At 40.0% G+C, this 13865-nt stretch overlaps 1 protein-coding gene across 1 annotated transcript; it reads right to left on the bottom strand.

The window, feature by feature from the left end:
• Positions 1 to 2331: 2331 nt before the first annotated feature.
• Positions 2332 to 13238, bottom strand: LOC100933339 (keratin, type II cytoskeletal 2 epidermal). The gene is made up of 9 exons (XM_031937823.1): positions 12427 to 13238; positions 10831 to 11045; positions 10185 to 10245; positions 9546 to 9641; positions 6728 to 6892; positions 6215 to 6340; positions 4380 to 4600; positions 3354 to 3388; positions 2332 to 3239 (listed from the first exon to the last, which is right to left on the bottom strand). Exons 1-9 carry the CDS (start codon positions 13150 to 13152, stop codon positions 2758 to 2760), a joined length of 2127 nt encoding a protein of 708 aa, XP_031793683.1. The 5' UTR covers positions 13153 to 13238; the 3' UTR covers positions 2332 to 2757.
• Between the last annotated feature and the right edge of the window lie 627 nt (positions 13239 to 13865).

The raw sequence follows: 13865 nt of genomic DNA, 5'->3' as shown, positions 1-13865 counted from the left end.
TCACAAGTTAAGGATAGTGTCTCTGCCCAAGAGTAAAGCCTGGGAGGCACCAGGAGAACAGAATGGGCAAAAAGTCTTTTAGAGCTCTGCTCTAATTGTCTTAGAGCTCCAGCTAATTGTCTTGAAATGAACTGACCATCTCTAGAGACATTTCTAGAAGACAAGCACCTCATGAAAGAGATTTCTCCTTCCCTCCCTTTCTCCCTCCCTCCCTCCCTCCCTCTTTCTTTCTCTCTCTCTTCTCTCTCTCTCTCCTTCTTTCTCTTTCTTCTCCTCTCTGTCTCTGTCCTCTATTTCTGTCTCTCTGTTTCTGTCTCTGTCTCGGTCTCTAGCTCTCTAGCTCTGTCTCTGTTTCTGTTTCTGTCTTCTGTCTGTCTTCTCTTCTTTCTGGCTCTGTCTCTCTGTCTCTGTCTTTATCTCTATTTCTGTCTCTGTTTCTGTCTTTCTGTCTTGGTCTCTTTCTCATTCTCTCTCTTTCTTACACATACACACACACACACACACACACACACACACACACACACCCCTAATTTTACCCTCATGTAGATTTAATCTGTATAAATCCAATAGCAATCTAATCCCAGCATGGGCTCACTTAACCTAGTATCTCATATAGGAAAAATTCAGAGACAGCCTGTGAAAACTTATACAAATTGATGTCAAGAGAAGTCAGCAAAACGGGGAGAGGGTGAATCTATAGGATGATTATACTATAGAGTAGAGAGAACTAAGAAAGGGAAAGGGAGAAATGTTTCATTAAACATTGTACATATGTAACAAAGTCAGTCCAATGAGGTCCCAGTTTTCAGAACATAAGCAGAAGGCTCTTGCCAGCTGCCAGTCTTCATGGAGTTTATAGGTTAGGAGAGAGATTAGGGCCGATAAATAGGTCTGAGAATAACCAGTACAGAAATGATACCTTGAAAATTGATGAAATTACTGAGCAAAACAATATAGAAGGAGAAGAAAAGAAGGCCCAGGATACAGAAGATAGAATTTATTTTTCTTTCTTTTTTTTTTCCTTCTTTTCAAGCTTATATGATCATTATTCCTTAACTTTTCCTAATTCTTTCCTTTTCTCCCTCATGTCCCTTGCAAAAGTCCTCCTTAGTAATAAACAAGCAAAGTCAATAAAAACAAATTCACCCATTGGTAACTGTCTGATAATATGTATCATACTCCATGATTAATGGGCAAAGTTGGCCATATGGGGAACCAGCACATCTCTGCAGATACTTGTAAATGCTATGGCACCTTACCCAGATCAGCTGGGGCTACTCCCATGACCTCCTATCACTAGTGGCTCCTCCAACCTTTCAAAGCATAAGTAACCCCAGCACATAGTGGGTGTTCAATAAATATTAATTTACTTCCTTCTTTCCTGCGTAGAACTAACTCTCTAAATAGTCATCACCTTCCCAGAATTAAGGAGACATCAGGAAAAAGGAAAATTATATGGTATAGAAACGTTTAGAGACTAACTCTTCTCTCTGTACATCTATTAATACAGATTATGCAAACATACAAAAATATATCCTATATAGACTTCCAGGATCCACTGAATGCATGGCCTCAGATGAAGCCATCAACCCTAATCCAGCCTGTAATTCTGGTAAACCTATCTATGGCTCATTTCTCCATACTAAGTTAATCCCATGGACCTTGATAACTTCATCCTTGATACAGCAGTCAAGGCACATGGGGATACACGAAATCATGTTGGAATAGCTAGGATTAAGTAGGCTTAGACAGGAAGTTTGTCTTGGGCAAGTAATCTTGCCTAGGGTTTGGAAGGAAGAAAGGGCAAAGGCAGAGTAGAGATTTAAATGGTAGGGAAGGAGGGAAGGCTTGGGAGTAGGACACACTGAGACCCAAGGGATGGTAAACAGATCCTAAATTAGGAATTACTGGAGAGGATGGACATGAAGTGTTTGAGTCCAGGGGTTTGATTTTAACATGAGTGATAATTAAGGAACCATTATAGATTTGGGAGCAGGAGAAGAGTGAGTCTACTACATTTGCCTTCCTCTGATTTTGGGCCAAAAGGATGAGATCCTTTACTGCCCTTAAAGACTTCCAGAGATGGAAGTTCTGAAATTTCTTTTGAATGCAATTTGTCTAAAGATGCAATCTTTTTCGCTGTCAAGAGGTAGCAAGATGAAAACAGACTCGAAACTATTTTCTTTTTCAAAGCTCTCTCTTCCTTAAGTCAAACCAAAGCTTCAAATGAAGTACATTTTTCCTTGTCCCATCCTGCATTTGCTCCAGTGCAGACCATAGTACCCCCCCCCCATTAAGGTCAAGTATAAGAAGGCCATCACACAAACAATATGAATTGCAAATGAAGTTTATTTTATAGACCTGGGTGGGGGTAGAGTAACATTTTAGACAGCAGATTCAGCAAGAGAAATTATGTACACACAAGGAATATGACTTTTTTTTTTTCCTTTTTTGCTGCATGCAAGGAAATAGAAATTCTAAAGTGTCTATCAGAAGGGAGCACTGAAAAAAATGGGAACAGGAAAGATGCTACAGCCCTCTGAACCCCAGCACAGTTTCCCCTAATGGAGAAGAGCTACAAATAGCTCTGACCCTTTTTGAAGGGGAAGTAGAGGTGAGAGCTTTCCGAAAACAGGCTTGAGCATCTCTTTTCCCCCTGAAATGGGTTGGTTGGCGTGGTTTGAAACACTGTCAACAAATAGAGCAAGGAAAGGTTTGTTTTTATATTCAGAGCAGGGAGGCATTGGGGGAACAGCTTTATCTGAATGAGAATGACACACTGGAGCCACAGCTCTCCTCTTCTCCCTGGCCTCCTCCAGATCCACCACTGCCTCCACCTCTGGAGCCTGAGCCTCGACTCCCAGAACTAGAACCTTGACCTCCAGAGCCATAGCTTCCCCCTCCTCCTCCACTGCCACCTCCTGAGCTAGAACCCCTACCTCCAGAACTGCCTCCTCCAGAGCCAGATCCCCTGCTTCCAGAGCTGTATCCTCCTCCTCCTCCTCCAGAGCTAGAACCCCTGCCTCCAGAGCCATATCCTCCTCCACCTCCTCCAGAACTAGAACTCCTGCCTCCAGAGCCATATCCTCCTCCTCCAGAACTAGAACCCCTGCCTCCAGAGCCATATCCTCCTCCTCCTCCAGAACTGGACCCTCTGCCTCCAGAGCCTCCTCCTCCTCCAGAACCTCTGAAACCAGCCTTGGATGCCACACTGGATGAGATGGTGCTGCTACTTATAGCTGTAGGGAGAAACCAAGTCACAGTAAGCATACTGACCCCATTCTGGATATCCCTTCCTTCCATAGCCCCATCCAAGAAATCTCATAAAAAAGAGGACTTCCCTCACTACTTACATATGGACACATTGTTGGGAACTTCTCCAGAAATTCTATCAGGGAGAAAGGGAAAAAAAGATACTGTAATCAAACTGAATTTTTTTTTTAATTTTTTGGTAATTCCAATCCCAGAGACCATTAGTTTGGAACTCTTTTTTTCACTGGTAAAAAGAGAAAGCCCTGCCCTGAGTGAGAAAGGAAGAGAAGCCAAAATATTCCAAAGTGGTACTCTCACTCTCATCAACTACATCCCACCATGCTCATGGTCTTTGGGACTGGGATTACATTTTTTCTTTGAAATTCAATTTCAATTCTTATCAAGCTGTAAATTCCCATAAGTAAACAGTCAAATATACTTGGGCAATTTTCTCCAATGAAAACAATTATTTTTAAGTGCTAACACAGAACTGCTTTTGGAATGCTTTCTACCCCCACCCTCCCTTCCTTATTTTTAAATATTCTTCATTACTTGTACAAATGGGTAGGAATAGGGGAAAGCAGGCCTGGTTGGCCTGGTTGAAAATATTCACTTGGCTTCCCAAATTTTTTTGGAAATAATAAAAAATAATATTGAATCCAATATTCTTAAAATTCTCTTAAATAAACCAAAAGTGAAGCTACCTTATAAAGGCTCACCCAATTAAGGACAACCTAGAATAAGGCCTTCTGTCCGTACCATCTGCCACTACATGTTATTACCCTTACCTGAAATCTCTAGGCTCCCTTCTGTCAGTCAGTGCCCATTTATATTTGGATCTAAGGTCTTCAAACTGAGAGCAGTCTTATCTGCTGCCTCCTCTTCTATCCTGACACTCTGTGCCGACAGTTATCCTGTTCTACTCAACACAAAACTTGGAGATCACATATTTTCCCTTCCTCAGTACCTTCTGCATTTCCTGATTTGCCTCCCCTACTTTCTGCCCCCCAGTCCTTCCTCCGGGGCATTCCTCTGGGAGAAAATCAGGAGAACCAATGCTAACTTAAACCTTTTTCTCATTCTTCATCTCCACCCATAAACAATGAGTCATTTTTCAGTGCCTTTACCTATTTTCCTCTCCTTCCAGCAGTTTCTTGTAGGTGGCAATCTCCAAATCCAAGGCGATTTTGACATTCATCAGCTCCTGGTAGTCCCGCAACAGGCGGACCAGCTCTTCCTTGGTATGCTGGAGAGCTTCCTCCAGTTCTTCCATCTTGTGTCTGGCATCTTTGAGAGCATGCTCCCCCCGCTGCTCTGCATCAGCAATGGAGTCTTGTATAGAACGGCACTAAAAAAGAAGGGAAGGGAAGATTTGGGGTGTCATTGGGATGCTATGGAAAAGGACAGTCTACACATCCCAAAGGAAAGAGCCAAGGTGAACAGGAAACAGAAAGGTTGGTAAACTGATTTAACTCTTTAGGGGAGTTCCATGGTAATTGCTCCATCTCTGAATCAGTTTGCTACTAAATGTTGGCTCTGTATCATCATCATCATCATCATCAACCATTCTTCTTTGCATTTGTGGATGTACTCCAAGGCCTTCATATCCATGATCTCATTGGATCTTCATAACAGCTCCACGAGATGATAGATCTAACATTATTATGCCCATTTTAAAGAACAAAAGCTGAGAATGTTCAGAAACTGTATCCCTTATGCTTAAGAAGAAAGACAAGCATTTATAAAGCACCTATTATGGGACAGGCACTGTGCTAAGTACTTAAGAGATATCATCTCATTTGACCCTTAGAACAAATCTGAGAGTTATGTGTTATTATTAACCCCATTTTACCATTGAGGAAATCGAGGCAGCACTGAAGTGACTTGTCCAAGAATCAAAGAAATAAGTTTCTGAAGTCTCCCTGATTCCAGATCCAAAATACACAGCCACCTAGATGCATAGTGCCTGTCATATAGTGGGTACTTAATAAAAGTTTACTGACTACCTGAATCTCAACCTGGGTTTGAGAGACGAAACATTTTAGAATCATATAATCCAGTGCATTCATTTTACTCAAAGAGAAAACTGGGACCAAGAATCCTTAAATGGCATGTCCCTTGTCACATAAGGTGGAGTTGGGGGAAGAACAGTCAGGATTTCAATGGATTCAGAACTTAAAGGGGACTTTAGAGATCATTTAACCCGACCCTAGTCATTCATCTTACAAATGAAAAAAAATTGAGACTCAGAAGGATTAAGTTATTTGTCTAAGACTAATAGCAGACCCAGGTTCTCCAGTGATAAAGCAAATCTTTCTACAATACCACAGAGGAATAAAGCTGGGAACCAGGCTTGTGATTGCACTGATTTGGGTGCTCCCAGGGGATGAAATGCCCTATTCCAATGCAGTTCAGCATCTTCTCTGCAACCTGTTAGGGCACTGAAAAGTTTAAATGACTTGCTTAGAGTCACACACACAGCTTTTGTCATAAACAAAAGCCCCTGTCATAAACAGGGCTTGGACCCAAGTCTTCCTGGCTCTGAGACCAGTTCTCGGTCCACTGTGCCATGCTACTTCAAAGGAAAGCAAGTCCTGTTCCTTGGAGGCAGTATCTGAGTATATGCTGGACAACACAATCCCCTAACAAGAAAAAATGTTAATTCCTAATAGGGGATCATTTTGATCTGAGGTTAAGCCTCAGAGAAAAATGTTAACTAAACCCATTTTTCTCTGTCTGTCTTTCTGTGTGTCTCACTCTGTGTCTATCTCTCTGTCTCTTTGTCTCTCTAACTCACTCTCTGTTTCTATTTGTCTTTCTGTATTTTTTTCTCTACTTCCTTGTCTCTCTGTCTGTGTCTGTCTCTTACACACACACATACACACCTCTTCACCACCTACAAAGACCCTTAGAACTCATTACATTCCCTATCCCATCAAGCTAAACCAAAGCCATGGCTCACCTGCTTTTTCACATGGGCAATTTCTCCTTGCAGCCTCTGGATCATACGGTTCAGCTCACTAATCTCCATCTTGATTTCCTTCAGACTCTCTCCATGTTTCCCTGCAGTGATCTGGAGCTCTTCATACTGGTTTTGCAGAAGAAAAAAGGGGAAAGAAAGAAGAGGTTTGTTTGAAGTGAGTCTAGGATGTGATGACTGAAACCCCATCCTAAAAATAACTCCCTACTCTCTTTCTCAAGAGAGATCAACTTTATAATATCAGAAGAAGTCAATGGAGGATAACATCTATACTCTAACAACCTACATAAACTAGGATGTCAGTATGCTATCTATATTTCTCTCTGGGAATTTGGAGAGCTGATCTAGATTTAAGTTCTTTTGGGGAAAGGAGCACCATTGTCAATCTCTTCTTTGAGCAGTTAATTCATTGCCACTTCTAATTGCCCATAAGCTCCCGTATATTCCCTGGCTCAAGTTCAAAATCAGTAGTAATGAGTTCCATTGGGTTCTCACTTTGCTATGATATAGGGTTTCAGCCTCTGTCTTGCTCCTCTGTGCAATTTCTTCATACTGGGATTGAACCTCTTTGATAATGCCTTCCAGGTCCAAGCTGCGATTGTTGTCCATGGACAGGATCACATTGGTGTCAGTGATGCATTGTTGCATCTGGGACATCTCCTGAAACAGGAAGAATATTGGTCATGAGTCGCATTATTAGAGATATGGGAAACAAATAGCGTCACAGGAACAGAAAAGTTGGACAGGATGAAACAGCCAGACCTTAGTTTCATCCCTTTCCACTCCTGTTCTAGGACTTTGCTTGCTTATTCGTGTGCATCTGGCAGTATTTAACCCTCTAATTCAGCCCCAAGCATCATTCAACCATACTGATTACTTTTTCCAGGAATAGGCAGGGTCCACAGGGGCTGAAGCTAAGCTCGTGGCAACTATTCCCTCCTCAGAGTTTTGTCTTTTAAGTCGTATCACCACTACCATCCAGAGATTTTCTCTGGTTTAAAATCTCATGGGCAGCAACTCAGCTGAACTCTTCCAACATTATCCTCTAAACAACTTTAAAATACCTCCTCAGATCAAATTTTGTAGTGACAGAGCCAACAAAAGGTTGGAGTGAAACATTTATCCAGTCTAAGACAACTTAGGAGGTCAAAAGGAAAGGTCTGTGACACCAGGTCGGGAGGCCAGCCTGGAGTGTGGCAGCAGCACAAGTGTTAAGGCTTGGAGGCAATCCCAATGGTAGGGTTGGCAACAGTAAGAATTTTGGAAGCTCTCAGCCAAATGACTTAAGAGGGCTGGTCAACTGATCAAAAAGAGATTATGGGGAGGGAACCTTTTATTGGCCTGAGTGCAGCTGGCACTGATTATCAAGTCTATTGTTCATATTCAATTCTGGGTCACAGTTCCAGAGTGTAGAGAAGCACAGTAAGAGCAATGTTGTAATGAAGATCAATTGTAAAAGAATTGACTACTCTGATCAACTCAGTAATTCAATTCAATTCAATTCAAAGCAATTCTAAAAGACTCATAATAAAAAATGCTAGAAAAAATTAATGAACTCAATGTGCAAAGTAAAGTATAATTTTCTTACTTTTTATTTTATTTTTTGCTTTTTTTGCAATGAGAGCCTGTGGCTGCAGGAGAAAATTTCCATGGCTAAGAGGAACAGTGGTAGTGTTTGCAGCTGCAGGAGTCTAGGAACCATTTCTGGCTTAAGACCAGAACATAGACCAAGAAAGCAATGACTACATTTCTCCCAAGATCATACCATAGCAAAAACTTGAAGTCCCCAAGTACTAGTTCTGAAAACAGCAACGTGAAAAAGCCCAAAACTTGAGGTGGTATCTCCACAACCCCAGGTTAGAAGAGCCCAACTTTAACATAAAGTTCAAGAGTAAAGAAATAGGTTAAGAAAATGAGCAAACAATAACATTAAAGAATTTGATTATAAAAAGCTACTATGGTAGCAGAAAGGACCAAGATATAAACTCAGAAGACAATGTAAAAACAGTAAAGCCTCAAAGAAAAATGTTAACTAAACCCAAATCCAATGAGAATTCCTGGAAGAATTTTTAAAAAGAGGTAAGTATAATAAGAGAAAGAATAATACAGGAAAAATTGGAGAAAGAAATAAGTAATGCAAGAAAATTACTCATAAAGAAGAATTAACAACTTGGTAAAAAAAAAGAGGCACAAAAATGCTGAAGAAAATAATACTTTAAAAAAACTTATGTTGATCTAATGGTAAAAGAACACAGAAATCCATTGAAGAAAGAAATTTAAAAAGAAAAATAGGCAAACTGAAAAAGGAGATATAAAAGTTCACTTAACAAAATAATTCCTTTAAAATTTGAATTAGAAGAGTAGAAGTGAAAGGCATCAAAGAACAATAAAACAAGTCAAAAGAATGAAAAAATAGAAGAAAATCTTAAATGTCTCATTGGGAAAATAACTGACAATAAAATAAAAGCTTAAAAAATGGAATAGTTGAACAAACTGGTAGATGATTGTGATTGAACACTAATGTACTGTAAAAAATGATGAGAGGGTGATTTCCAAAAAACAAGAGAAGACCTATATGAACAAAGTAAAAGTGAGGACCTGAACTCAAAAATTATTGTGCACAGTAAGAGCAATGTTGTAATGAAGATCAATTGTAAAAGAATTGACTACTCTGATCAACTCAGTAATTCAATTCAATTCAATTCAAAGCAATTCTAAAAGACTCATAATAAAAAATGCTAGAAAAAATTAATGAACTCAATGTGCAAAGTAAAGTATAATTTTCTTACTTTTTATTTTATTTTTTGCAATGAGGCTTATATGGAAATAAGTTTTGTATGATTCCACATATATAGTTTCTATGATTTTGCATGCCTTCAATTGAGTGAGAGGTAGAGAGGAAATTTGGAACTCAATTTAAAAAAGAAATTTTTTTAAAAAAATAAAACAAAATAAAGAAAAAGAATTTTTTAAAAAATTAACAAAATTTTTTAAATGAGGAAAATATATATTTTTAAATTTTCATATGATTGGATCTATAGGGAAGGTGGGACTATTCCAGAACTCATCTTCTGCCTGGACTGAGAAGTATTTTCTCCTTTAGAGGAAACTGAAGAGCAATTACTGTCCTGTCACATAAGCTCCAGGTCACACAAGTAGTCTCCTGGAAATCCTACCCAATGGCCTCAACATGATAGGCTGTCAATTTGACAGTGAAATCTGTTTTCCTGCTCTCTAAGTAGCTAGAAAGAGAGCTGTAAAGTCATCAGAGGGAAATGATCACCAAAAGAAAAGATTTTTTTTACAATCATACCGCTTCATATAAGACTGTCAGGAATTCAAGTTCTTCTTTCAACACATTCATTAGGCTTTCCAGCTCCACCTTCTTCGTATAGGCACTGTCGACATCCTAAAATGGTTATCAAATCATAAGAATAATGATAATAATCATAGCTTAACATTTATATAACCCTTTGTAGTTTGCAAGATACTTTTCACATATTATCTCATTTGATTCTCATAATGACCCTGTGCTATTATTATCCCCATTTTACAGATGAAGAAATTGAGGTTGAGAGATGTTAAGCTGCTTGCTTTGGGTCCCTCAGCTAGTAAATGTCTGAAACAGGATTCAAACTGAGAACTTTCTGAACCCAAGTCCATCACTCTTTCCACTAAAATACTTCAATGCCTAAAAAGATCTGTTGAAATGGCCCTATTCCCTTAATCCAGATGCTTCAAAAAATCATAGTGAGTTCTCCTTTTCCCTAAGTCTCCACCTCAACATCTTCCCTCAAAATACTGAAATTCTTTTAGTTTTCTCTTAATCTTTATGGTCCCTCGAGGTGTTCTTTCAAACACCCTGCCTGACCTATCTCTCTCTGAATTATTTCCCTGGTGAGCCTTGCCTAATCCATGCATTTTTATGCCAAACACCATATCTTCCTTGTACCTTCTTGATTGTCACAAAGTCATTCTCACAGGAATTGCGTTTGTTGATCTCATCCTCATATCTGTAAGGATCCAGAAAAAAAGATCAATGCTGGTCTTACAACATCAAAGAACTGAGACCAAAAAAGAACTTTAGAGGTTGATGAATCTTATGTGCTCATTTTACAGATGAAGAATATGAAGATTAGAGCATTAAAGTAATAAGTAAAATAATAATAATAAAGTAATAAGTAAAAGGATTTGAGTTTAGTTTATTGAATTCCAAATTTGGTGCTCCCTCCTGCCATCTTCTTGGTAGACTCACTTCCAAAACATCCCATACCTCAAGATTATCAAGTATAGTTTTAATTGAAATTGATATCTCAGTTAGAAATTACTTTCCTCAAAAAGAAATGATAAAAATAGCAATAATAACTATATGTGATAATTATTAGAATAGCAGTATCAATAATAATTATATGAAAATACAACTTCCAAAACTTCTTAGTTTTAGAAGTGATAGCAAAGGAATCATTTGCAGAAATTCAAAGGAAATATTCCCCCTCCCATAATCTCATTTGAGGAAAAATGTTTTCCTGGAGAATTTATTGTTTGCTTATTAAGATTTATTACCCATTAGTGTTTCCCATACACATGCACATACTTACTTTTTCTTAAAATCTTCAACAAGATCCTGCATGTTGTTCAGCTCTGAATCTTGCTTTGATTTTTCTGCTGTGAGACCATCTACCTTCTGCTTCAAGCTGCTGATGTACATCTCAAATAAGGGTTCTAGGTTGGGTGAGCGGGAACTGACATCGATTTGCTGGAGCATCTCCCATTTAGTTGTCAACACCTGGTTCTGCTGCTCCAGGAAACGAACCTGCAATCCCCCAATCCCCAAGACTTAAACTTTATTATCCATGAAAGTCATGAGTTCATCTTCTCCTTCACTAGATTTCAGAGACCAGGAATAAGTTACTCCAGAGATAGGGATAAGCCCAGTCACAACCAGGATGGATGCCCCATTCTGCCAGCCAAGGAATATATTAATATCCTCCTTCTTCCTTGGAGCATTCCATTGCCTCTTCCCAATTCTCTTCTTTCCCAGTGTATCACCTTGACCCTTCCCATCCTGAGAGATTTCTTCCTCTATTCCACCAAGCATCCCCCAACACTCTAAAAGGGCCCTTCCCTAATCCTAATAAAATTCCTGGCAAAGTCAAAGAAAACAATATATGCCAAGAAAAACCAAAAACCAGAATTTACTGGCATTGTGCCTAAGAGCACTTAGTGTGAGAGCACTGGAGGGCAGGGTTTCTCAAAGCTCTTAAGAGCCTTGTAAAACTCAATGTTTTAGTTACACCTGCTATGCAATGGGAGAAAACTATAAAATTCCAAGATGACATCAATAAAAAGAAATTATGGGTCACTGAGGCATGAAACCTGTTCCTGAAGGGAGTTTTGATTTACCAACAAGTGGCTATTTCAAACGGAGCTGGCCGGTTTCTGGGAGGGCTTACTCCCCAAAGAGGACAAACTCACTCACAGAAGAACAGAAGGCAGAGGGGACTCTTCTGTTCCCATTGAAATGTAAGTCTAACTTGGCATAAAGGATTCAGCAGACTATTGGACCACCCTCAGAGACCAATGAGAGTTTGGGTTTTTCTTTGTTTTCTAACAAATTCCAATTCCAATATATATTCAACTAGACTGAAATGAGAAAATCAATCATGAAGTCTTTCAAGACCTGACTAAAATTTTACCTTCTATAAGACTTTCTTAAATCTCATAAAGTTAGTACCTTCTTTTCTATTATTTATCTCCAGTTTATCATATACACATATGTATATATATATATATATATATATATATGTGTGTGTGTGTGTGTGTGTGTGTATGTATATGTATATATCTTCTATATACATAAGTGTTTGCATGTTGTCTCCCTTCATTAAACTGTATGCTCCTTGAGGACAGGGACTGTCTTTAGTCTTTCTTTGCATCCTCCAGAGCTTAGGACAATGCCTAGTATATAATACACAATTAATAAATGCTTGGCTGGCTGGCTGACTGACAGAGCCTGATGCTACCATAGGCAAGTTAGGATTATTCCATTTCTTTATCTTTCAGAGTAGCCAATTCATCATAGTTCCATTGACAATCCCCAGATAAAATTAACTAGCATTGGTTCTTTTTCCACTAATCACAGATTGGAAGTAGTACATACTGGGCCAAAGGAATCCCAGGACCTTCAGACTCACCTTGTCTATGAAGCTAGCAAATTTGTTATTGAGTTTCTTAATCTGTTCCCGCTCCTCTGATTTAACATTCTGGAACTCCGGATCAATTTTTACATTAAGAGGCTCCAGAAGATTTGGGTTGACAGTAACTTCATGAATACCACCTCCAGGATATCCTCCAGGGCCAAAGCCACCAGATCCACCAGGGCCACCGAAACCACCACCTAGCCCAAAGCGGCCTCCTCCAAAACTGCTGCCTCCTCCAAAGCCTCCTCCGCCAAAACCGCTGCCTCTTCCAAAACCTCCTCCGCCAAAACCGCTACCTCCGCCAAAACCGCTACCTCCGCCAAAGCTTCCTCCGCCAAAACCTCCTCTGCCAAAACCTCCTCCGCCAAAACCTCCGCCGCCAAAGCTGCTGCCTCCACCAAAGCTGCCACCTCTGACACAAAAGCCACTGCCTCTTCCAGCGACACTCATGGAGATGCTCTTGTTTCCTCCGAGGCCAATAAGACTTTGGCTGCTACCACCTCCACCATGGCGCATTAAGCAGGAAGAACTGCTGGCAGATCTTCGGCTCCCACTGGAGACCACTGCAGAGCCTGAACTGAAGCCTCGACTCCCTCCTCTTGAGAAGGACCCACTGAAACCCCGGCTTCCTCCTTTTACGGAGCTCCCGCTGAAACCCCAGCTTCCACCTCCTCCTCCTCCTCCTCCTCCACGAGATCCACAAGAGAACTGGCGACTCATGATGATCAACCAAACAAGGAAAGGAAGTTCAGTTGGGTGAGGAGGATTAAGACTGAAGACCCAACTCTACTGATGGTTAATCTTCAGGGTCCCCTTATATACCTGAAAAGGAGGCGTCTATAGTCTTGGGTGTCACTATGCTTATGCATGGGTTTGGTCTGCCTGGAAGCTATGTGTGGTGAGTGATTACAGGGCTAATAGCCATTAAGAATCAACTAATCAGCTCGATCCCAAAACTTGCTTTGATTGCAAACTTCTCCTGTTTATCTGGGCATCTGTCACGCAATTTGATTTCTGTGAAATCATCAAAAAAGAAAAATCATGGGCTTCCCTCTACCCAAAATTGGGTTTCCCAATTAAAGAGAGAACCTTCTGCAAAATCCTGCCCTCAATTCTAGGTCTTCCTCATGATAGATTGGCATTCAGTCAGAATGGTGTAAACTGGCTGCCTGAATTTGAATAAGGAAAAATGATGGAGGGTTTGGAAGTCTAGATTTTGCCCCCCAAACCTGGCAATTTCATCAAATCCACTCCCCCGGTTTCAACTATCACTTCTAGATGAACGCTATCAAATCAGCGTTTCCAGCCTTAATTCTTCCTGAGCTCCAGCCCCATTTTTAATTCTCCCTCTTTGGCTAGATATCCCTGAGCACCACCTAGATATCTCACCACCTTAATCTCAAAACTTGCAAAATTGAATTCATTCTTTCTCC

The sequence above is a fragment of the Sarcophilus harrisii genome, chromosome 5 (assembly GCF_902635505.1).
Source record: "Sarcophilus harrisii chromosome 5, mSarHar1.11, whole genome shotgun sequence".
In the NCBI taxonomy this organism is placed as follows: Eukaryota; Metazoa; Chordata; class Mammalia; order Dasyuromorphia; family Dasyuridae; genus Sarcophilus; species Sarcophilus harrisii.
This window is presented reverse-complemented; position numbering and strand designations above follow the sequence as displayed.